A 25,061-nucleotide genomic window follows, 5' to 3' on the forward strand; every position below is an offset into this window, starting at 1 on the left:
TAGAATGTAGATTTTCTTAATCTGTATTTTCTCAAGCAAAGTCAATTGAAATCAGAGGGACACTACTTTGTCAGCAGTGTGTCAGGGAATTGACAACACCTATCGATGCATTATAAAATGAATAGCCTAAAACCATGAATACTACATACTTGATTTGGATTGGGTCCACTTGGTCCTTTACACTGACACGTGTGAAGTTGCCCTGCGGACTGGAGGAGCTCTGACCCCACCTGCTCTGCTGTCACACGTTCAGCATCGCTCGTGCACCTGCCACATCTCAACACCGGTGCATGACATTCTCCACTGAACACCCACAGCCATATTAACCCTGCTTTGTTGTTGAAAAGCCATCAATTCGCACTTAATCCACACTTGGTCACGTGTCCTGAGTTGACAGAGGCAATGAAAACAGCCGAAAGCAAATTACACTCACTTCCCGTCCCATGCATATTCTCCTGGTAACTTGTTTTTCTGCAGGAAAGCGTTGAAACCACCTTGTCTTTCGGCTTCAGTGAAGTCACCTCACAGCACAGCTACGTTCTGTGTGCTACTAACCCACAGCTTGACCATAAAGCTCTGGCTTTAAGCTGCTTTGCCCTCATTCTCCAGCACCTCAGGGAACAACAGCACAGACAGTAAACATGTCCTTCGTATGAAAACATTCAGGGTAAACACTGTGAGCAGATGTGACGGGGACTTACCTGCAATGACTGTGTTGTTGTCTTTCCAGAAGTTTGCTGCATTTTCTTCCCTCAGAATTGACAGGAGGTGCGAGGAAAGGTACTTGTGATGCGTTCGAGGGCTCATTGTGAGCTCCGATTTACCACACCCGACCAGCAGCGAATGCAATCAATCTCGCCTTTGTTTAAAAAATTAAATTAAAGTGAATTGCCCAACAATTAAACACGCATACTCTCATTACTTTAACAACATAAATACTAAACATGAATAAAGTTTATAACATGTGTTTATACTAACGCTTGAGAAGGTTTTAAACTCTTTTTTCAGTGTTTCACAAAATGTCTCTATTCTCAAAAATTAAGTTTTAATCGGTCTGTACATATGATGTGTGGATAAATTCAATATGCATTATTTTGTGGGTTTTTAAATATGAATTGTTCCAATGGTACTTGAATGCAGCATCAGTGTAAACTGGACAGCAGTGACCCCTCCTGGTGTTTTGACATAGAACATAGGATGCAGTTACAGTTAAATTATACTTAACCTGCAAAGGTTTTATTTTCATGTGTTATATTTCATTTTACTGAATCGATTGTGTAGGTTTCTTTGCTTGACTTTTCTTTATAATTGTTTTTCTGGTTTGTTAGTGTGATTCTAGTTGCCCCAATTTGTTCCTTCCATGTTGCATCAGACACATGTAATTATCCAAATTATCAAACATAAGCATATCCTATTGATTTGGTTTACAATGTGATATAACTCCCAGCAGGAGGTTTTTTCCAGTACGTCTGACCGTGACAGGCAAAATCTGGACATGTTGCAAGTTACACTCCACTGACTTTGATTAAATTTGGCCTCCTGTAGCACAATTAGGAAAAACAAAACAATGAGAATCACACACAACATGGAGACCGAACCACATCAGAGTCCTTACGCTTTGCTGCTTAACAGGCCCACTAAGGTACTGGTGCCTAAACGCAGCATCTGCCTCTTTGAATACGGACTGTGTTTTGTCAGTAATGATAGTGTTGGTGTAGCAGAGGGAAGTATGAATAAATCAAAGCAATACTGTACATTGGTTTGACTATATTTATAGAAAAGCTTTCAAGAAATGCTGCAAAACATTTTTTACACAGTTTCTTCCCAATACAGTGAATATAGAGGAAATTGCAACACCTCCAAACCCCTAAAAGCCTAGTAAAGCTAAATACACTTACACATGTGATATCTTTTGAGGAAATAAACACACTGAAACTGTCCTACTGAAATTTGATGGCTGATCCCAGAACCTCTCATTTTCACCCCTTAAGCCGATTCTACGTGATGCAGCTTGAAAAGATTTCCGTTTAAATCAACACAAATGCAGTCAAAGATGGAAAGAAAATATATCTACAGTAAAACACAAAAGAAAACTGGAGCTTCACAGCCAGGACTTCTTGCCTCTTCCCATCTTCGCCATATTGTGCTGTCTAGTTTTGGCGCGCTCCTTCTCATCGACGTTTCTCTTCGACGTGCACTCCAGCGTAGAGTCCGTCTCGAAGGAGATGGCCGGGCCCTGGTTGGGGACGCCGCCGGTCTTGTCGCACGACGTGGCGGGTGAGGTCTGCAGGACGACCCGGCCTCGCAAGGAGTGCTTGAGCTCCAGCAGCAGTGGGTTGTGGTCGGAGTACAGCTCCACCTGCATGGGGTCCCTGTTGGTGTCGCAGCACGTGCAGCAGGCGGAGAAGAGCACCCGGAAGATGTAGATCCAGCCCAGATAATGCAGCTCCACAATGTTCAAGATGAAGCAACCGAGGCTGACACTGAACATGAAGTTGAGAAAGATGGTTTTCTCCGTGGCTCGAGACACGAAGCAGTCAGTTCGGTTCGGGCAGGGGTAGGTTTCACAGCGGAAAAGGTGCGGGACCTCGAATCCAAAGAGGTAATACTGCCCAATGAGGAAGATTATCTCCATGATGGAGCGCAGCAGCACATGGATGATGTAGATGAGCAGCACTTGGCTGGAGAGCTGGGTCGGGTCCTTCCCTACTTCCTTCATTTCCTCCTCCAGCTGACCCTTCTCCTCACACTCGCCCTTCCCAGAGCTCCAGGCCTCATTTGGGCTGTAATGGCCGCCGCCCTCCTTACCTGCCTCCACATGTCTGCCCCTCTCGAGGGCAGGTGAGGACCTGGACACCACTTCGATCTTCTTCACCTCCACCTTTTCATTCTTGGTGATTTTTTGCAAGACGTAGACAATGTAGAAAATCGAGGGCGTGGATACGAGGACGATCTGAAAGACCCAGAATCGCAAGTGGGAGACCGGAGCGAAGGTGTCGTAGCACACGTTGTTGCACCCGGGCTGGAGGGTGTTGCAGGTGAACTTGGACTGCTCGTCGCTGTAGACGGCGTCGCCCACCAGGGCCACGAGCAGGATGCGGAAGATGAGCAGCATGGTCAGCCAAATCTTACCAATGACTGTGGAGTGGTTTTGAACCTCTGTTAGGAAGCGGCCAAGAATGGACCAGTCTCCCATTTCTGTGGAAACACGACAGTCAATACATTAGTTACACTCGTCAGTCATGTTTCTTTTCATTGATCAATACCTCATCTATGTTCAAAGTGTAGAGGTTACTAATACACCCCGTGCTCCTCAGAAAGGTGCCGAAATTTGACCCAGCAGGAAGCAGGTGCATGAAACCAGATGTATCTGCCAATGTGTGACGTTCACATATTATCTGAATTTAAATATTGCCATGGAGAGCTTTCGTAACAACCGTAAAGACCATAAAATAGCTTTCTCAGTGTGTCATCAACTCTTGTTCGTATGTCACAATCTAGCAATCTAGAATTGATACGGTCATAATATTATAAAATCCGTAGTAAGCTGTTTGTTTCAGTAAAGAAAGGCTAAAAAAAACACGAGTATATAAAAACATTCTCATATTACCCATTAACTAACTTAATTCAACGTTTCATTTTGAAATTAACCAGAAAAATACATTTTAAAAGATAAACGAGCCAAAAACATTATCAGCTCTACAATGTTTGTTCTTTCCCGGAGGTGTTTACCTTTGGAGAGTCTGCGTCTTCCTTATCCGAAGCTGGAAAATTATCAGAGGAAGCAATCTGCATAGCTGTATTTTCAAGTGGAGCTCATTGCCGAATGTTGTTGTATCTTGTGAGCTGGATGAGAGAGAGCAGAATGGGCTGACCACACATATTCCCTAACTCTAACTGAAACGTTCATTGCACTGTATGTGAATAAAGGCTTTCAATGTACAGTGGGACAAAGATTGAAATGCACAATGGGGGCACCTTCCCTGAACAGCCATTCACGGACGAGCAGAGGGTTCAGGGAAGCTACTGGAAAGAGTGGGGACAATATACTGGCACATGCGTGGATCTGTTTTCACTTTGATTTCGGAGCTGAAATACACGGTTTCGAGTTCCCAGAAGGTTTTTTCATACGTTTGTCTTAATGGAGGCTCTTTAATGACCTTCAAATTATAATGTGAAGAACCCCTGCAGCACTGTAAATCAATTTTCCTCTATTGTAATGAAGTTTTACAATTCAGTGAAAGACATTCTGAAACAATGAGGCAAAAGCTGGAAATTCCTCTTTGGAAAACTAAAAAAGAAAGTTTCAATGGAACCACTAAATTCACTTGATCTGTAGGTTTGTTTGTTGATACAAATTCACACACTTGTAAATAGCAGTTTCCTTAAACATGCCTGATTATTTAATTTCTTTTATTACGACCCATGAGAAAAACAAGGACAATTTTGAAAAATGCTTTATATCCTGATGTTAAACAAAGTGAAAGGAAATCCGTTGATCCACCCCCAGATCTGGATTTGCACCACAAATGTAACAGGTTCTTTAATGACACATGCCGCATCCTTCCACCAGGTTTTGTGCTCATCCATCCAGTAGGTTCTGAGTCATGTAGCTCACAAACAAACACACTTTTAAAAACAATCAACACACAGACAGGGATTAAAATAGAATCTCCTTTTGTGGAGGTAAACTCTCCCCTGGTGGCTCTGCACATTAGGGATAGTTATATGTGAGGGCTGGAGAGAAACCTCTTTCTTTAGCTGAGGGCTATGCTCCACTTGATTTGAGAAACAGGGATAAGAAATCCCTTTATCATTAATTGGTGCTATATCGGAGAAAAATGCTACAAGGTTGTCATTGGAATAACGATGTTATATTTGGCTGATACAGCGGTCCAATAGTCATAATGCAAAATAAATAACGACAAATAGTGACATGCTTGTCTAAGTGTGCAATGTGCACATTATCTGTTGCTGCCAAAGGCCGGGTTGCTTTGGTGACCTCAGGTCTTGTGCTGCCTTAAACTAAATGTTGCAATCTCATAGACTATCATTTCAAATTATAGGAGATAAGAAAAGGGAAGTTATCTGTATGAAGCTGCAGTATTCAGGCGTCCCCAAGTGTGAATGAAAGATGTTTCAATGACATGACAATGAAACATTTGTGTGTGTCTGTTATCTGAGCTTTGGTACTCATGAAGGTCATCTGGCATCACCCATTGTTCTTGTAACTCCAGAGCCTCTGTACTTGTGTACTTTTCGGTCTCAGCTGTCCACAGAATTGAAAGTGTCACTTGACCACACATCATCATATTGTATTCCCGGTACTGTCTGCCTGCGTTCTGAAAGGCTTGTCACATAGACGGTGGTTATGTATTGATGTCCATGAGAAAATGCCGTCATAGTTTCTTTAAACGCTCATTTGCGAAAGACCTTTGAGACAGATGCGAAACATCAGGATAACACAATGCAGATGTGTGTGTTTCCTGTGTGTGTCAGTTGCTATTCGTTCTCAGGGTTGACTCCCTTACATGTTAGTTGATCATTTGTCAAACTGAAAGATTTGGTTAACCACAGTGAAGGACAACAATGCGTGTACTCGTGAGATTAGTAATAAACAAACCCACATGTAGAACAATTATTCTGACAGGATATGGTTTGCGTAATGTTGAGCCGCATCCCTTCCTATCTCCTGAGAAGAAAATTAATTAATTAATATTTTTAAGAAATAAGTAACCTCAATGTGTCAACAATGAAGTGTGAGGGATAATGAACATACACAAATAGAGTAGAAACAATTTCATGGGCTTTATTTTTAAATGAAAAACAATGGGGAGAGACTCATTCATCATATTTACTTTTTTATTTTTTAAATAGAACATGTGTTTTTATTGATATACAATACTGTTTTTTATATGACGCAAGTGTTGTTCTGGTGCAATGTTGGATATTTTTAAGTGCACTGCAGCCAATCCGCGTAATTTACGAGCTCTGGCGTATTCATTCATTCACAGCCCATGAATGAAATTGAACACGCGGATCCTTTCTTGCTCCGTTTAAACTGAAACATGTCACATCACAGGAATAAGATAACATCTTTGTGTTTTGAAAGGAAAACAAACAACTTCCCGGTTTCATTTTCTCATTCAGAAGAAAGATGAGTGTTACTGAAACAGTCATAAACGCACCACATGCGTCAGTAGGCCACTATAACAAATGCCCCTCGCGGAATCGGCGATAACACAGTGTGGGGGTGTTTGACAAATCGAACCAAATTAAAGCCGTTTCGTGATTGCAGCACAATCATCCACATAACATCAAACAATAACGTGTAATTCATTTTAATCCTAAAAACGTTACTTTACACACTAATGTTTTAAAAGCAGCCTAGATAAAACAAGCTTTCATCACAACAAACTACATTTAAACCCGCCCCCCCTGACTGGTGCGCGTAGTGGTTCGGCCCTCGAGGTAACCGGAAGTTGTTTCAGCTGCCATGTTTGGTTGCTTTGTTGTAGGCTTCTACCAGGTTTCCTACAGAATTAGTAAGTGTGGAAATGGAGCCGAGCTGGAGTACGTTTCTTTTCCAAGTAAGTCCACTCTCATCCGGGCGGGGGGGAAACCGGGGCGGCTCGCCGAGCAACCTTTCACTCGCGTCGGGGTTTTGCGCGTTGGCGGCAAAAGCAGTTTTTAAAACGAGTAAAGCCAGGAGCAAGTCACCCCCGAGCAAAACAATGGCATATGAATCCAGGCTTCCAGCTGTGAGGCTCGGGAATGACGCTAGAACAAAAAAATCAATTCATCCGAACCAGTTTATTCGATAAAGACGACGATCGCGTGCATGGTTCTTTGTCCGAAACACAAGCTATATCGGCGGTGAATGTGGGGGTTTGTGAAGTTTGTTGGCCAAGTCGGAGCCAGGGAAAACATGCGAGTCCGCTGGAAGTGGCGATAAAGCTGGACCCGCCGTCGCTGCTGCAGCTGCACCGTTAAAGCCAAGCGAGAGCTGTTTTTTCTCCCCCGCCGAGGAAGGCTTCGGTCGGACTCTTGTTAGTGAGACCCGGGCGATCGCTCTCCCGGTAGACGCGGTGCACCCCACGGATGGGTTCGGGTTCCGAGTGGATCGCGTCGGTAAATGTTGAATACGCGCTTTGAGACGCTGAGATTTACCGACGACGACTCGCAAGTCCGCGGTGAACTTTCCGCTCGCCTCCTCCAGGTCCACGGCGACTAGCCAAGTTGGCTAACGGTGTTTCGGCTGCCCTCATCAAAACTCGCTAGCTCATTTAGCTTAATTCGGGCGAGGCTGCTTGCAATCATCGGCAACAACAACAACAATAAAAAAAAAAACATCGTTCCCCGACTTGTTAGCACAGCTCGGTTTTCATTAACTCTATTTATTCCGGTTACCGCGGCGGAAAGGAACGCGAACTACGAAGCTAACACGAGAAGCTTGATTAGAAATTAGCAACGACATTACGCAATTATATAAATATATATATGAATCTATATCCCAGTGAGTAAAGTGGGTGCAGCGGTTGGGAGCGATGGCCTGATCTGACACGGTTAACTGTTGGTGTAAAGATGGAAGGCTATTGTTCCAGACATGAATGAAACATCTTATTCCCATGGCCTTTCGTAGCATGGCAGAATTAAGCCCAGTGTAACCATGGGAGACCGAAGACCCCGGATATTAAACGGAAAGGCTATATTTTAAATGATGGAGGGTTTTCCCGCGGATTCCACTGATGTTTTTCACATGTTGTTTACTCAAGCTTATAATTAGAATAGAAACGTATCCCTAAAATAAAAAAAAAAATCGACATTTAGCAGTCGCAGGTGCATTACCAAGTCGTAAATCACATTTTTTTTGTGGATTATTATTTCATTTGCTACAAACGCCTCACGGGAACTAAACTTCCTCAATGAGCTTTGCAGTTCTAGTCACATAATACCTTTTTTATAATACTGCACCCAGTCGCAGTCTACGTCCCCAAAAAGAACAGCAGAGTTGGTGTTCAATTTAATATTTTTATATTGAGTTGACTGTATCAAACTAAGAGAGTCAGGTGCAGATGTCTTGTTGGCAGCCGGCCTTTATGATAGTTTTGGTGAATATGTGCCCTCTTTAAAATGAAGGGTCTAATTTGGATCTCTAACCATCTTCTGCACCTGCTTTATCGATCCTGAAACATATTAAAGTGCAGATAAAACCCACAAATGAATGTGCTCCCTGCTTTGGTGTAATGCAATTATTGGCTAAGAAGAACATGAATGGTGCACCATGGGATGCTGTAGAAAGAGTTACACGTCCGAGCTTTAAAAGGGTGCATCTGCCTTTTTTTGTGGCACATGGGTACTTTTGCTCTGCTGTCAGAGATTGATGCTCACATCTCTGAGCACCGTTTCTTCCTGATGAAAAAGGCAGATGGACTCTGTGGCTTGTTAGGCGGGTGCTTGGCGTCTTGCCAGAGGCCCTGCTGCATGGATCGCATACCTCGCACTGTTACTATGTAAAACTGTGTGTCCAATAATCATTTGGAGAGCAACATTTTCATTCAGCCATTGTCAGTTGCTTTGAAGCAGGGTAGGTTTCTGCCGTGTTACCTTTTGTCAAAAGGTATTTTATCCAAATTGAATAACGTATTCTTGATAAAATGCCTTGTCAGGTGTTTTAATATCTTTTTATTGTTTGTAAATGAGCTTGAATATCACCCTACGTACGGGTGTATCTCTTATTAATATATATGTTCAGTAAATGATACATGCAGTATTCATCAGGCTACAGTTGAGCCCCTATTGTGATTCATGTTTTTTTTATTATGGCCTGGACTGCACAGTCATACAATAAAGTCATTAAGTTGTTGTCTGACATTATATTAACTAGATTATATATTCATAGCCATTAAATCTAGAAGCCTAAAGCCTGCTATTTTCAACTGTTCACAAACCAGTTACTTTTTCGCAATTGATTTGTTTCTGATTTACTCTACGTGTAAATAAATTGATCAATGGAGTTTTAGCTTCAATCATAAACCTAAGATTTCAGTCCCAGTCTTTTTCCCTTGTCTTTTGCCACTCATTAGCATAATCCCCCCCATTATGTAGCTTTGATAATTCTTAACAATAATTTATATCCTATTTAAAATTGTGGCTTAACACACTCAGTGAGAAACATTTCATCAGTTTCATGTATTGTACTGGATACTGGTTTGTCATAGCATGCAAGGCTGGGATGAAATACATTGTCTTAATAGGGGCTCAAAAACATCTAGCGGCTGGCCAGAATGCACAATACCAGAGCCCTGAACCAGTTTATCTACCTGGACTTTATGTTTTATTGTTATCAGTTACATGTGTGCTTTGCCTGATTTAACAAACCAAAATGTCTATGATATAGGTTTGGTGGGTTGCAGCATTTTGGTAATAATGCATTTCAGAAAATAAAAGTGAATTTAAAAAAGTGTGATATTACAGCATGCATTAAAATTATGAGCGACCCTGGAGATGAGTGTTTTACATGACTGTTACAAATACATCTTACCTCATGTTCTCATCCCTCTTTGTAACTGCAGTGGTTATAAAGGCATAGGGTGACTTTTTCAGTTAACTATTAAAAAGTTATTTATTTGACTCAATATTTCCTAGAGTATCTTTTGTGACATAGGGGATTTGGTGTTGAACTCCCAAGATGATCAACTTCATAGTAGCTGTTATGCCAAAAATAACATACTCATCTTGCCATATGTATCCTTCGTCAGACTTGTCCTTTATATGAGATGGCTTACTATTTCATAACAGTTAAAATAAGTTGAGATAAAGTTAGCTCTTACCTTCCAGCTATTTGTAGGACAAAGCTGGTTGGAGGTTTTGGCTTTATTCAGTTAAGTTTTTTAGCATTTTTGGAATGGATGATTAGTTTAAGAAAGGCTGATGCTGATCTCTCACAAGCTGCTGTACAAATCCAGGTGAAGGAATTGGTTCATCAAAGCAAACTTTGAAACATTTTCTAACTCCTCGCAGAATCTAAAACACCCAAATTGTAACCGACAGCAACAAACAGGTCACTGAATCCCTGCAGTCTCCATTTACCTTCACATGCCATGAAAACACCCAGAAAGATGAATAACAGTGCAAAAGAGATGTTTTGCAACTACGTGTCAAGATTTCAGAACTAATAAAAACATTAAAACTTAGACTTGACGCGTACCAGAAAAAAATATTTGTATTCAATATTTTAAGTTTTTGTTCCTTCCCCTTTTAATGTAACTCTAGAGACGCAATCGAAGAAACAATGCATAATCTAAATCGAACCATGAGCTCAGTCTACAGTGGCCCCGCGGAGCCATCAGGACCCTCCCTCCATTTTGATGTTATTTATGAGGGAGCAGTCCCAGTTGTCAGAGCACATTTGTGTCAAAATGGTCAGAGCTGCATGAAAGCACAGCAGCTTACAGGCCCTGCACCTCTGTATAGAGCCCAGGCCGTCTGCAGCGACTCTGTCTGCTGTTCACAAGCTTCACAAAGGGGGTTCCCGGCTGGTAACCCCCCCACCCCCACCCAAACATAAAGCCCCCCACTCCACCCCACCCCCGGTGTGCCAGTGGAAGGGTTAGCACTGGCATGATGGTGGCTAATCCTCGAAGGTGGCAAGTGTGAGCAGGTGCTCGGACAAATGGATGGGTGGGCTTGGTGGCATTCCCCACGAGTTCCCAGGTCCCATTGCGTACAAGGGAACGGTGGCTAGTTTCGCCGCGCAGTGTGTGGATAAACAATGTCCCTGTCTCATGAATAGATGAGCCAAATCAATGAAGATGAGCATACAAAGATCCCCTGCTGAGGCCCAAGTGCATCACTGCTCAGATTTGTGTCTTTCACAATAGGCTAGATGACATAAGGAGGACATTGTGCGGTTCATTTTTCTTTTCTATCCCCTGCCTCCTCCTTTGCAAGTTCTTTCTTGGCTGTCCTTCGATGGATGATTGAACCTCTAAAGGGAAAGGTCAAGTATTTCACCTTGCCCTTTCTTGCTGGTGGTTGACAAACCAGTTGTGAATGTGTCCGTTTATTATAATAAAATGTTTATACAGGTATGATATTGACACTAACTGCTGTCTTAAGTAAACACAATATAACAATAGCACGACAGAGAAATTTGAACTAAAAGGAATCAATGAATAACCATTAGCATCCATCCATTTGCTACTCTGTGTTTGGCTTCTCTGTTCATTTCTGTCTATGCAGGCAGAATAGTTACTGGGTCAACACGAAATCTATGGCAACTCACTGGGGGGTGACTCATTAAATACTGATGTGAGCTGTGTTCATGTCAAAATTTGGATGGAAGGCAGAACCCTGGTTTGAACATAACCACCCTAAGCTGAAAAACAATACCGATATAAGTTGCTTGCGGCAGACTGACAATAAAAGTGATAATTTGAAAGCAGCAACAGGATTGGTTGAAGTTGAACTGTATCGGTGTTGAGTACATGGTTATCGGGATTATCTTATCTCTGTAATACATTTGTGCTGTTTTGTTTATTGGACATTAACCTTAAAAATACCCAGGCTATTAATGGTTAGGTAAGAATGTTATTTAAATGCTCTGCCTTTGGCCGGCCTTCTGTGGTTGTTGCCCACACAAAATTCACTGAATCATTTTTAGTAAATCCTTTTTTTAGGAGCTGCCTGTTGGTTTTAGCAGTCTCCCTTGGATCAAGTGATCTTATTTTAGGTCAGGGCTTTGGCAAGTGATACAAATAGTGTCTGATAAACTATATGAGTGAAATCCAACTTAAAAAACAGTTGTTTGTGCTGCTGCTGCTGCTGCTAATTGCACCTGGTCCCTTTATCCATTTCTGTCATGGCAGTTGGCAACGATTAGCAGCAGACAAAACCACAATTTCACAATGTAGATGGCCAAATAGCCAGTGAGCAGTTTCGCCACTGTGCTCACTGTTGATTGTCTACATGTGTGCATTATTCACTCCAACACTGACTCATAATCTAACTTCCAACATATCCCCTAACTGATTTCTGTCACGAAGCTAATGGCCTGCTCTTTAGAGCCTTCTTGGAAGTTAAAGTGTTCTCTGTAGACCATATTACAGGCATGGCCACAGGGTCATTTTTCATCCAGTATATCTGGATTCTTTAGCATTACTGGCATGCTGCATCAACCTCTTTACTGACAGATCTGGCGCTCATCGTGTATTCTGTAAAATCTGAAGTATCTAACCCTCGTTGTATTCATGTCCTAGTTAACTCCTGACAAACTCCCAGTAGTGGTGATGCAGCTATCAGCAACACTTGATTTGTTGTGGCAATTCTCATGAAGAGTTATGCGTTTTGACACAGTTCTGTTGCTTTGCAGCTGCACTCTCCAATATTAATGTAATTTTTATATGATATATGTTTTTCCCCTTTTGATCAATAAAGTATTTCTGATTATAGCATCTGTTCATCCACAATAAAGGATAACCCTTCAGTTTATAGATCTTGAAACCTCATCCTGTAATTAATCATGATTTCACCATAACCCAATCTTTGTATTTGTGTTTTATTTTCAACAGCAGGCAAATGAGGCCCTCCATCACCAGCACCAGCACCATATGGCCCAGAACAACCTGCTGCCGCTTCTCAATTCAGGAGCAGATCAAATAGACCAGAAGCCTATCCTGCCTATCCAGCTTGACCACAAGCCCCCCACCAGTGCTGCGGATCTCCTCAAAGATAATGTGGCCAGCGGAGGTGCACGGCCACCGATGCCTGTGATCAAGAAGGAACACAAAGGCAAAACACCATTTGTCTGCGGCTACTGCAACAAGGCCTTCCGTGACAGCTACCACCTGCGACGCCACGAGTCCAGCCACACTGGCATCAAAATGGTGTCCCGGCCAAAGAAGACAGCCCATGCCCCGCCCACCATGGTACCAATGATCTCATCCATGCCACGGGAGAACATGCACCAGCCCTACGTCTCCACGGTAGCAGGCCTCCTCTCCACAGCAACCACCTCGGTTTCCTCAGGCCAGAGTATCATGACGTCGTCCGCGATGGGCAACATGCCACAGCAAAACATCGTCAAGAAACCCGCCAAGCCCGTCAAGAAAAACCACGGGTGTGAGATGTGTGGCAAAGCCTTTCGTGATGTGTACCACCTGAATCGCCACAAGCTGTCCCATTCCGACGAGAAGCCCTTTGAGTGCCCCATCTGCCAGCAGCGCTTTAAGAGGAAAGACCGAATGACCTACCATGTCCGCTCTCATGACGGTGGAGTCCACAAGCCCTACGTATGTTCTGTGTGTGGGAAAGGCTTTTCCAGGTAAGGATCTTTTTTTTTTAGGGTTGAGGTAACTGTTCAATTAAAGGTTAAACAGCCAAATAATATCAAGACTGACACTGTTGTATTTATATTGTTGCAAAACTTAATTATTTTTAATACCTTTTTGGCAATATTTGAATTGTTTGTAAACTGTATGTTTCACACTTTAGTATCTCTAATGTTAAGTTATTTTCTTCTCTATGCCACCAGACACACTTGTCATAGGGCGTCACACTGGCAAACCCTGAGCATTGATTGGCTGTTAACTGCTGGCAGGAGATTTCATGGGGAGATTACATTACTCGTTTCAAATGTCTTTGCACATTCCTCATGTAGCTCTTAAGGTAGTGGTATAAGTTGCTCCCACTTGGACCAGACTGACACAGCTTATTTCAGTAAACCTGCTCCTTGAGTCGAGGCAGGCCCGAAAACAGTCTTCTCCAGCAGGGTCCAGCTGGGTATCAAGTCGTCATCGCACTAGACACTGGTTTGTTTGGGATGTGATGTTTTCCCGGCCTTTGAAGCTCTGCATGTTATACTCCAGAACAAAGGGAGGTGGCGTTCAGCTCCACTGTCTGTGTATCCGAGGAGCTGTTAGTTTGGCAATTGGCTGAGCAGCATCAGGGACAATGCATAATGATAGCTGCAAATGCCCCAAAGAGATTTCTGACTTACTGCTTTTGGAAACTCATATGCGTTCAATCATTAAGTAACAACCGTAAAGAGGAAATGTGCACGTAAGATCAAATGTATTCATATTGGAATGGAGACAGTTTCAGGTTTATGCATTCCAGGAATTAGGAGAGATGACTTGTTTGCATTGAATTTCAAAATAGCAGCGTGATAATTGTAACACACGTACAACTTTCTTCACATTTGATTAGGACTCGAGAATCATCTCAAAATGAAAGACATGATCGCTAAGCTAAAATCAACCCCCGATATATTCATAAATCACCACCTTTTATGTTTGGTGTTGTTTACCAATCCTTTGCTAAATAGCGACCCATAACTTGTATATCAATGATTAAGTAATTGGTGTTTGGTTGTCCACGCCCACAGCATTATTTCCTGCAAAGTGACCATCTACTCTCGACATAGCGTCCCATTGTCTGTGTGTTTTTTATAATTGTTTATAGTTGTCCTAAGTAATTTCAGACTTGTACTTGCACTGAACCCCCCGCCACTTCAACCGCATGCTCTAACTGTCGCACAAGGAAGAGCACTGGTAGTAGGGTATTAAGGGAGGGTAGGCGTCACTTGTCACTTTGTGGTTCCCGCCAGCATGTCACAGACCCGTTCCCCCGGGAATTCAGTGAACCTCGCAGTAAAGGTCAGGTCAACAACACTTACTATGTAGCCACTAAGTATTTTGTCCGAAGGATGGCTCAGCGTTTTTTTTGTGTTTTTAGATTTATCAACACAGCAAACATCTACTTGTCCTCCAGTGAGCTGAAAGTTCTTGTTTATGTAAATCAGCAACAAGTGAGCAAGGACTATCGATTACAGCGTAAGAGTTGATGTACAGCAACACAACTTCAACAGTGTGCCCTGGCCAAGCTGTAACCCTAGCACCGTGCTGTGTAGGGCACTTTCGGGCATGCCTCCATCACAGTGACGTGGGGCAGGGATTCATCAGCATACTGGAAAGTGAGAATGGGGACTGAATAACAGTGCACTGAGTCACTGCCACTCGGCCAGATCTCCAAGTAGACGCTGTCTGGAGTTTGCCACACTGCTTGTCAGGAGGGCAACAAAAAAAAAGCCTTGATTCCTGTTCACGGCCCGACTGAGAAAATTCTACTTGGCTCTTCTCATTTGTATTTAAGAAAAAATCTATCAGCATGAAGCTTTCCGGTGAGGGGGCAGCTGCCAGGGCTGTAGCCCTTACAAGCTCCAATATTGCACTTCTAACATGATTCAGCTCACTGCTTCACGAGAATTAACATGCAAACTAAGATGGAGCACTGCCGAGAAGAATTTGCGAATGCTGCAGTTTCGCTGTTAAGATCAAGGGGGAGGTTTTCCTGCAAGATGGGAAAAGCCGTGAATTCTCTAAGTTATACATCAGATAAACACAGCATGATCGGCCCTGCATGTTTGTTTGTTTGTCGTTGTTGTTGGTGTCACCGTCAAACAGTTCAATACACTTCACTGCTCACTGTTTTTGTATATACTCTTACTTAAGTATACCATTGTCAGAAAAACAAATCGAACCCCCATCCCATGTCGTTAATGAAGTTAAGTTAACATTGTGGCCTGGATAATCTCCCCCTAATCCTCAGAGAGACATTTAGTCAGAAACTATCAAGCTTACTGCAAACTCTAAGTAGGTAAGTAATGTGGGTTATGTTAGAAAAGAAGATAAAGCAAATAAAAAAAACTTAATAGTCGAAAAAAGTTGTCACCGTTGGAAAAAACCCTGTGTGTTGCGTTTTTGAAAGTAGGTCAAACTATCTCACGCGCGATTGATCATGGAGAATTAACTGCCATTGACTGAATTTTGGTTTTTTTCTGTGTGCCCAGCCCCTCATTATCAAAGTAAACAGAGCACATCAGCAAGCTTCTGCAGATACAGCACTTGTGAGGTGTAAAAAGCCTCTACACAGCACATCTTAGTAGACTTTCCATATGTGCTTACATGTGGTGCTCATTGTCAGTGATTGATCCAAGTTTTTCAACAACCCATATTTTAGTGTTAGTGGTTAAATCAAAATGTTTATTAATAAGTTATCTGCAGCAGACAACCTAATATTTCAATTGATGATGGCAATGACTGTTTTTAAAATATGATGTTCTTTTCAGTTCAAGGACCAACGCTATTAAAATGTCATTACAAATGAAGCATCTGAATCAACAAACTTGCTCTTTCCTTGTTCTTTTCTTTGAAGTCTCCTTAGAAGCGGAAACACTGTCGAGAAGATGTTGTGTGACTCAACTGCAGCTTACTGCATCACTGTCCAACTGTGATTAAACATGGCTTTGTTTTGTTTTTGGAATCTAGGCCAGACCACTTGAGCTGCCACGTGAAGCATGTGCATTCCTCAGAAAGACCGTTTAAATGTCAAGTAACGGTAAGAGTCATTACCCTCAGCTCCCTGCTATTTTTATTATCATTTGTTTTTTCGTTTTATCTCAACCCACTGACTCTCGTCTGCTGTGCGGCTGCAGGCCTGTACCTCTGCCTTCGCCACCAAAGACCGACTCCGTTCCCACATGATCCGGCATGAAGGCAAGGTCACCTGCACCATCTGCGGGAAGATGCTGAGTGCAGCCTACATCACCAGCCACTTGAAGACTCACGGACAGACCAACTTTAACTCCTGTAACAAAGGTACGCCATAAACACCACTAGCATCACGACAGTCAGACATGCACTCATTGGACATTTCCTGCCAAAATAATGCATGTCTTGTCTTAACTAAAGCCTGTATATTCAAAGATGGACAACATGTCTTCACTTCTTCTCACTTGCTTTGGGCACTGTCCTGCCTGCAGTTTCACATGAAACGTACACATCTGCCGACAATGACAACATATTGCACAGCCCAGGAAATGACCCGGACCGCAGACTTTGTGGAAAACACTCAGAAAAACAATTGCAAGTCCCCCCCCCCCCATATTTATAGCTCCAAATAACTTAATAAAAACAAAGTTATCAAGAAAATGAACACTCAACATCAGTGTGAAACAAATTACCCAAAATGACAACCAAAAACGCCTTAGGAAAATGTTATTTGGCCTATACTACATTTATTTGAATTTTTTTGCCCCATGACCCATCTGCTGACAGAAGGGGGGCTGTAACCTACACCAGCCACCAGGGGCTGTTTTTGGTTTCCCTATTGGGAGCAGTCATATCCTGCATCGTAACAAACCACAAACAGATATCTCGACTACACTTATTTTCTTGCTGCCTTTTCCACCACTTTTATTTTGTTGAGCCTTTATTTACAACATCTTCGATGTATTTACTTTGTTAGTCGAGCCTTCCGTATCAAAGCCCACCAGCCTCTTCTAATCCTGGTTGCTTCTATACCATGTTTTGGTTCTATTCAAATGTTTATACTCCATGGGATTGCTGTTGGATAAGGTAGCATGGTATTTATCTATTTATCCTTACTGCAGAATTTAAATCAAATGCTCTTATCTTGTGTTTTTTCCAGACGGCAACAATGTCTGCAACTCTTCCTCAGCTACATCTGTGACCATTTCTGCCCCCATCACCTCGGCGATGAACCGGGGCCTCTCCCACCTCAACAACCACCCCATCACCATTGCTGCACAGATGAACATTAGCACCAACACGGTCAACATCACATCTCAAATGGGCCTCCAGCATCCAGTCACCATCACCGGGCCCGTCAACATCTCCTCCGTCAACATCCCCGGCTCGGCGTCCATGAATATTGCCCACCCGGTCGCAATAACCTCCTCCATGCCTATGAATATAGGCCAGCTCAACATTGCCATGAGGTCCGTTGATAGCATGCCTTTTCTGTCCCAAGTGTTGCCTTCCCAGCCCTGGTAAAGAAAGCGGAGAGAGAGAGAGGGAGAGAGTTGAACTGGCCAGAGAGAAAGGGAAAATGAAGCGAAACAGGAGACTTGTGTCCTCATGATTTGCACCTCGAGCCCGGCTCTTCCTCCCCCCCCTGTTTACTCCATCACACTCCATCACACCACCAAGTGAATATTAACCCGAGCTGTGCGGCCGGCAGGAGCCCAACCCCACCGCCCCCGAACCCCGAGGCCGCAGCCACGTCCCAAACGATGTTGAGTGACGCAGGACACTTTGAGTAGGAACTGAGTAGGATTTACCTTGATATCAGGACTTAGCGTAGTCAGTTAGAGAGAGAGGAAACTGTGATTTGTACGATGACCGACGAGAGGAGAGGATTCCTCAGACACTCCCGAGGACTCCGTAGGAAGACCCACCTGTGCTTTTTCTTTTTTTTTTGTAAAAGGGAGATGAGAAATGGACTGAAGCAATAACGACGAAATTGCTGTTTTTGATGTTTTACGAGTTCTCTCCCGAAGCCTCTGGGTTTTGCTTGTATGTCGTTTTCTTTTAACTATAGCCTGCTAATCACTATTTAATGTCATAGGAAATGAGTCTAGTAAAAGGGACAGCCGCTTCCACATACATGGAAGACTATTTTTTCACAGTGCATAGCTTTTCTTCTTCTTCTCAGATAGTAGGATGCTCTCGAAGGTACAGTGACTAACAGTTGACATATTAATGTATTTTCATGTCAGCATTTCTGTTTTTAAGTCAAGTGGATATGTGGACACTGTCCTCCTGACTATGAAATGTTTGTGTGTTGTTTTTCTGTTTGTACGGAAACACAAAGGTCTGTTTTTCTTTGCCTATCTGTAGTGTTCATTTTTTTTTTTTTTTTTTTTTTCTCTCCATGAAGTCAGAAACAAGTCTTGCACTGAAAGCATATCCTACACACAGGTGAGCAGCAGTATTATCAAAGATCAAATTGAAGTCCATCGTGTTTGGGTTTGCCAGCCGACACTTTAGGGCCATCTAGTGGCTGAGAAACAGAAAGGCCTGGTATAGTGAAGCTTTTTCAGTCTGTTACTGTCATCATAATGGTGACTCATTCATTTTTTTTGTCTGACTCCTCTGTACACTATAGTTTGTTTTTTAATTATCTATCTGTGACAGCCCCTAGATGATACTAAGGATCATTCACTCAGGATACATCACATAAATCCCATTACACATAAACTTTAAAAAAAACGTGTTGTGTTAAACAACCAGGTTTCCAGCAGGGACGAGAAGTCCACCAATGATTGATTTTTAAACTTAGCCGTCCATTTAAATGATCAAACACATGCTGTACCTTTTTAACGTTTCTTTTAAAACCTAGTTCGGTCTCGGGCCGCATCGCCATGTGGCCGAGATCCGGACGAGTTTGATCAAATGCAAGTTTGTGTCCATTAAAATAATGGGAAACGATTGATGTTGCATGAGCCCAAACGCTAGCTGTTGCGCATCAGCCGTTTTTTTGAATGAATGCCACGTGATTTCGACAGTGTTGCAGCTCCTCGAGTTGATTCAGTTCATACTGAAAAATGCAATATGCATGTTTGCCATTTTTCCCAAGTTTTGTTTTAAACAAAATGATAGTGTAGCTTATTTTTTTTCGTTGTTATGCATTTACGTAGATACACTATGATAGCCTGTTTGCCAAATTTGATACAATAACCATGTGATAAACTGAACATTTCTCGTGGAATTGAACAACTCTTTATTTTTAAGGGAAAAAATGGAAATTCCAGGACCCTTGTGAAAGCAGTTGAATGTATATCTTTGTACAAAACTATTTTAGTTCCAAGGAAACTGTAGTTCAGATAGATGTGAAAGATAAGATAACCTTTTTTTATAAATCTTTTGTATTAGAACATTAACAATGGTAATTTTGTATATATGAGAGGTTAGGATTTCTGATTAGCAGAGAGATCAAACATTCCTACATTTTTTTTTAAATGTATGTTTGTCAAATTATTACATAAACATGCGCAATGTTATGTGCCTTTTATTTGGGTTGTCTAAATAAAAGAAAACTATCAAATGTGTTCCTGTCTGAAGTTCTGCTCAGTATCAAGTCATCATTATGAATCTTTGGACCTTTTTACTATTTTACACCATATAATAATTCTTACAGCTCTAGTTTATAATTTTTTTTTTTTTTGAAGCTACTAAAATCTAAATCCTGAAATGAATCATTAATCATAATTTAGAGTCAACTAAACGGTTCTACCATTAAAGTATATAGCCCACATATTGGTGCAAATGAAAAATGACATTTCGGACAAATATAGTATTTGCATGTTCTGATTTGACTAATTGTCTAATAGAGAAATTACAAAGGTCACTTGCATCCTGGCTCGGGAACTGTCTGCCAGTAAAGAATTTTGGAGTGAATAACAAGAAAATATAATTCCACATTGACAATTTCAACTCAAGAATGATGGCTCTCCTTGCTGCCAAAGAGATCCACTGCTCTTTCTACTGCTCACTTTTTGGTTTCTTTGTTGCCGTGAACCTGAAATTAAGAAGAAATCTGGTAAGAACATGTATTTCCCACTCTCTTGGCCAGCCTGATTTTCCCTCTCATGTTTTGTCTAAAGCTCAAATTTGTTTTCAAATCAATTGAGTTAACAATTGTCACAGTTCAGTGATTCTATTATAGTTTGATAAAGAGTACGAAGAGAAAACGATTGTGTTGTGGCTGCGGTTGCGTTTTCCTGTCGGGGAACAAAAAAGTGCCAATGCAGATGACTCTTGCTTCCATTTGTCGCCAATATTCCTTTTTTGTATCAAGTATACTTTATTACCTGGAAGTGAAAAGGCAATAGTTAACATTTTATATGTTCTCTGACATAAAAAAGAAATCCACCTGTAGCACCTCATCCATCTTAAACTGATTTTGAATAGTTGTATTTCTATGTGTGCCTTTTGCATTTGCAGCCTCATATGGTTCATTTCTGTATCTGATGTTTTAATTTATTTACAGCTGCTTTATACACAAACACCAGAAGTGACTACAAATGTTAAGATCAATATAAAAAACCCCACAAAAAAAAAACATAGCTTTCAGACACTTGGAAGACACCACAAGCAGAATGGAGGCACATTCTGTTTTACTACGTCTAAAGCATCAGTCATTAGTTACTTCTAAAGTGTTTTGTGGACTCAAACACTTCACCCTCCCCTCCATCTGCAAAGTGGTGAGTAAATAATGAGTGATTTTTAATTTCTAAGTGAACTATCCCATTAAACCCAAAACTATATATAGATATAGATGATAACTAAAAGTCATTATCTTATGTTGAAGTGCCTGAAGTTCTAGAGAATATTGTCCTTTTGTTTTAATGATTTGTGATTTTCTCTGTTTCCAGTTCAGATCAAGTTATGGAAAAGTTTTTAAAAGATCCAATGAAGAGACCTGCCTTTGTCTGTTTTTGCGTCACAGAGTTGTCCAGCAGGTGGCAGTGTTTATGTACATATCCCTGTTCCTCTCTCTTGAGTCTTGTAATCTGTGATCCTCGTGTGAGGAGTAAATCCCACTGGTCCTCAGTGTCAGCAAATTGGTTTGCATTTCCAAAATAAACTTAAATAACTATGTTTATAGTGCACCGTAAAGTGCTTTGAAAGAATCAAGGGTTTTTGCAAAATGTATTTACACAGATAAATAAAAACAATAAATAAAAACAATAAGAACAAACCATCACATGAATTATAATGATAAAATAATAAAAAAAATAATGATAAAGTAAAATTACCAAATGGCAAAGTTTGCATCTTATCCTGCCTGGATAATATTTCAGTGCTCTTAGGTTATATTCTACTTTTTGTTATATCATCCTCCTAAAGGTACTAGCTTTCCTAACATAGGATTTACTTGAAAATCGTCAGCAATGTCTACATTGTTCTTCCCCTTAAAATGTAATCCCATGTGGTCCCAAGTTCAGAGCCGCAGCTCCGTCTCCTCTGTCTTCCTCCCTGTTGTCCAGCTGTATGTGTTCAGTTAAAATAATAAAGGTTGGAAGAGTGCCCTGAACTTGAAAAAGAAAAAAAACTTGGCTGCTCTGTGTGGTTGAGAGTTCAGTTGAAGTTTAGAGGCGGCCTGCTCTCTCTCACTTCCTGTTTTCATATTAATTGTCTTGATATCAAACCGCCAACAGACACCACTCTGAAATAAGGATATTTCAAAATAAGAGGTGCAGAGTTTACAATGGCATCTTTTAAAAACGTTGACTCAGTGGGTATTTGTACATGTTCCTGAGCACTGAGGAGACCCGGGGGGGAGTGGATTCATTTACAGAAACTGTAAACTGAATATTAACCTGATGCACAAATATCGATCATTTCAACTGCACAGACGGCTGACGTATGATTAAAAAACAACAAATTCCAAAGCACCAAAACACCACTTGACATTTAAATCATAATTTCGCCCCCTGATCGAATCTGTCACATCTTACGTGTTCTGCACGCATCTGCAACTTTGTCATTATCACAACATGCAAGGATTTAGGAACAGGTTTGAGTGGTGCATAGACAAATGTCTGTATCAGTGGCTGAGTGACATGTTGTAATGAAGTGGGACCTATTTTGTGTCCTTATGGTACGTGGGAACTGGGAATAAATTGACACTTAATTTCCTACTGCCCACACTGTCGTCTGTGGGTGTTGAGAAAATCTGCCAGCAGGACTTATATCTGTGAAATTTATAAATGTCTTGAAGAATGGTCAATGGTCAAAAAATTTAAACGAATCCTGGTTAAAAGTATTTTCCTTCTTCAAGCTCTAAATCCGCCAATATAGAAACTATGGGAGGTGAGAAGTCAGTGCTGCATCATAATATCAGACTTTCATGATCGTGATCACCTTCTCCTGATGAAAACGTGGAATGTTTTTCCTTCAAAGTTTGGTTTTAGTTTAAAATGATACGTTATATAGTAGTTGATCTGCAGGGGTTCTATAAAATGTTTTTTGTGCAAATTAATGACTTTTTTAATTGCTTCAAATTCTCAAGTAACTTAGAAAGAAAATATTGAATGATTTCGGTCCAAATAATTTGAATCCATCGTTCCTGTTTCCTTATGTAATTCTGCTGAATCAGCTGAGTGTTATTTCTGCATTATATTTGAAAGTCAAACATGTATAGATTGGCACATTGCAGAAGCCAAAATGCACTCTGGGTATGGCACATCTCATTCACAGACTGAGCTACACATATTTCCCAATGTTCTATCGACGTGGATTCTGCTATGACTTGACCTGCACCAAAAAGAGTCGAATCCAAAGAGTGCAATAACCTGAGTCTGCTGTCATCAGAGTGGTGCACTCCAGAGTCAGGCTCTAAGGAAAAGGCTCCGACTCTCAAAGGATCCAGTTGGTACTAAAGCACCCCCCCCCCACACACACACACACACACACCCCACCCACCTGGAAGGTTGACTGGAAATCCTGGCCACCAAAGACGCTGGACACTCTGCACGTCTAATATAATCCGAGGCAGCGAGCTCCATGTCAGGCGTGGTGTCTGAACTGTCCTATAGTCCAACAGTCCAAATGGCTTGAGTGAGTTTTCAGGCTGGGACCGGGTCATTCTATCCTCAGCTCCGATGTTAAACCATTTGTATACAGAGTAAAGCTGTTAAAATAGTGCAGAGTAATAGAGGTAAAACAGTATTTCACTTTAAAATAGTCAGTTGGACGCTGTTTTCAAGTAGTTCCAGACAACTAACAGACCTTATGTAGTATTATATATGTAGTATTACTAGTCTTACCAGGTAGTGCTTGTGTGTAGTGCTGCCTGAACAAAAAGCCACAACACGGATCTACCGCAATGTCTATGTGTTTCTACAACGTATACTTCACTTATCGTCACACTGTTCCCCTCGGTGCCATTCTCTCTAAAGCATAAACAACCAGTATTAAATATCTCCTCCTTTACTTGAATTTGAAAAGAAGAGCTGAGGCTGGCACAGCGTCCATCTGGCATGTCACCATCAAATCTGTGCTGTTAACACACCAGGACCGAATTTGCAGTTTCTGGGACCACAGCAGATAGTGAAGGATCGAAACTTGGCTTCGCTTTTGTTTCATTCCTATTGTCGCTGTAGACCAACTTCAAATACTATGTGAGACTGCATCGTATAGTGTGAGGAAGTCATATTGCTAGTTTCAGCAGAATGGAGGTGGACTCTGTGGTACGCCAGTGAGGTTCCCAACTGCTTGGTCTGGTTTTTCACTTCTGCACTGTCTGATTCATGTACGTGCGGCCATGCAAGTCTGCAATTTGGACGGGTGGACGTCTATCACAGGGCGATACACAGTTCCCCCTGCAATCAGCAGAGAGGAGACAGATGGACAGATGGATGGTGAAGATCACAAGGCTCCATGAAAAGTGACTCACATACCATTGTATAATCAGGGTATATTAAAGGAAGGAACATCACACCCTCATTGCAGCATTGAGCCATGTGTGTACTGTTGCTTAATATTTGTGGGAACCTGCACACTCCTCCCCCCCTCGTCCATAACACATGCGCTGTCCTGATTAGAGGACAAGCCGTCCACTTCAGTCTGGATGTTGCAGGGACAAACAGTTATTTCTTTATTTTTGGTGTGCTCTATTATTCAGAGAATGCAAGGTGAATTAATATTTTTTTAGTACTCATTTACTTTTCAGCATTTGTAATAACTAAAGTGAAGGTGGACTTTGAGTGGTGGGATGGGAGCAGGGCTGTGCAATTACAGACTCAGCCTTTGATAAAACACAGAGGAAAGAAAAGAATCTGTAAATGTTACACTGTACCATATAACAAATATCACAGTCCAAATTGTTATGTAGCTCACTATTGACCTGTAATATAAATGAGATATGTATATAATCCCTGTGGGCCTTATGGTGCTCAACACACACTACATGGTAACACAATGGCGTTCCACTGTCTGAGATGATGAGGATTATTGTGGCCCAGAATTACTCAAAGTGGTCACATCAGAAAACCCTAACAAACGACAACTGATTTAATGATAAATTACGGATTTGTATGATAATAATCCTAATTCATTAGATGCGGTATACCTATGCTCTTCCATGTACTGCATGTCAAACTGTATCATGAAAAAGTGTGTCCATAGTGTAACCAAAACTGGAACATCTGAAGAGAATGCAGCCATTATTAATTGATTTCTTACACCCATGCT

General features: G+C 41.6%; 2 protein-coding genes across 3 annotated transcripts; one reads left to right on the forward strand and one right to left on the reverse strand.

The window, feature by feature from the left end:
• Positions 1-1,756: 1,756 nt before the first annotated feature.
• LOC133969303 (gap junction delta-2 protein-like) lies at positions 1,757-23,387 on the reverse strand. Of its 2 annotated transcripts, XM_062405701.1 has the most exons (3): positions 23,292-23,387; positions 3,733-3,846; positions 1,757-3,198 (listed from the first exon to the last, which is right to left on the reverse strand). In XM_062405701.1, exon 3 carries the CDS (start codon positions 3,194-3,196, stop codon positions 2,102-2,104), a length of 1,095 nt encoding a protein of 364 aa, XP_062261685.1. In that variant the 5' UTR covers positions 3,197-3,198; positions 3,733-3,846; positions 23,292-23,387; the 3' UTR covers positions 1,757-2,101. The 2 variants fall into 2 exon arrangements, 1 of the variants encoding a protein (XP_062261685.1); XR_009924193.1 differs by lacking the exons at positions 1,757-3,198; positions 3,733-3,846 and adding an exon at positions 17,774-17,848.
• LOC133969302 (vascular endothelial zinc finger 1-like) lies at positions 6,505-19,912 on the forward strand. The gene is made up of 5 exons (XM_062405699.1): positions 6,505-6,590; positions 12,573-13,324; positions 16,329-16,398; positions 16,496-16,658; positions 17,491-19,912. The coding sequence occupies exons 1-5, from the start codon at positions 6,558-6,560 to the stop codon at positions 17,853-17,855; spliced, it is 1,383 nt and encodes a 460-aa protein (XP_062261683.1). The 5' UTR covers positions 6,505-6,557; the 3' UTR covers positions 17,856-19,912.
• Positions 23,388-25,061: the final 1,674 nt, after the last annotated feature.

The sequence above is a fragment of the Platichthys flesus genome, chromosome 15 (assembly GCF_949316205.1).
Source record: "Platichthys flesus chromosome 15, fPlaFle2.1, whole genome shotgun sequence".
NCBI lineage: Eukaryota > Metazoa > Chordata > Actinopteri > Pleuronectiformes > Pleuronectidae > Platichthys > Platichthys flesus.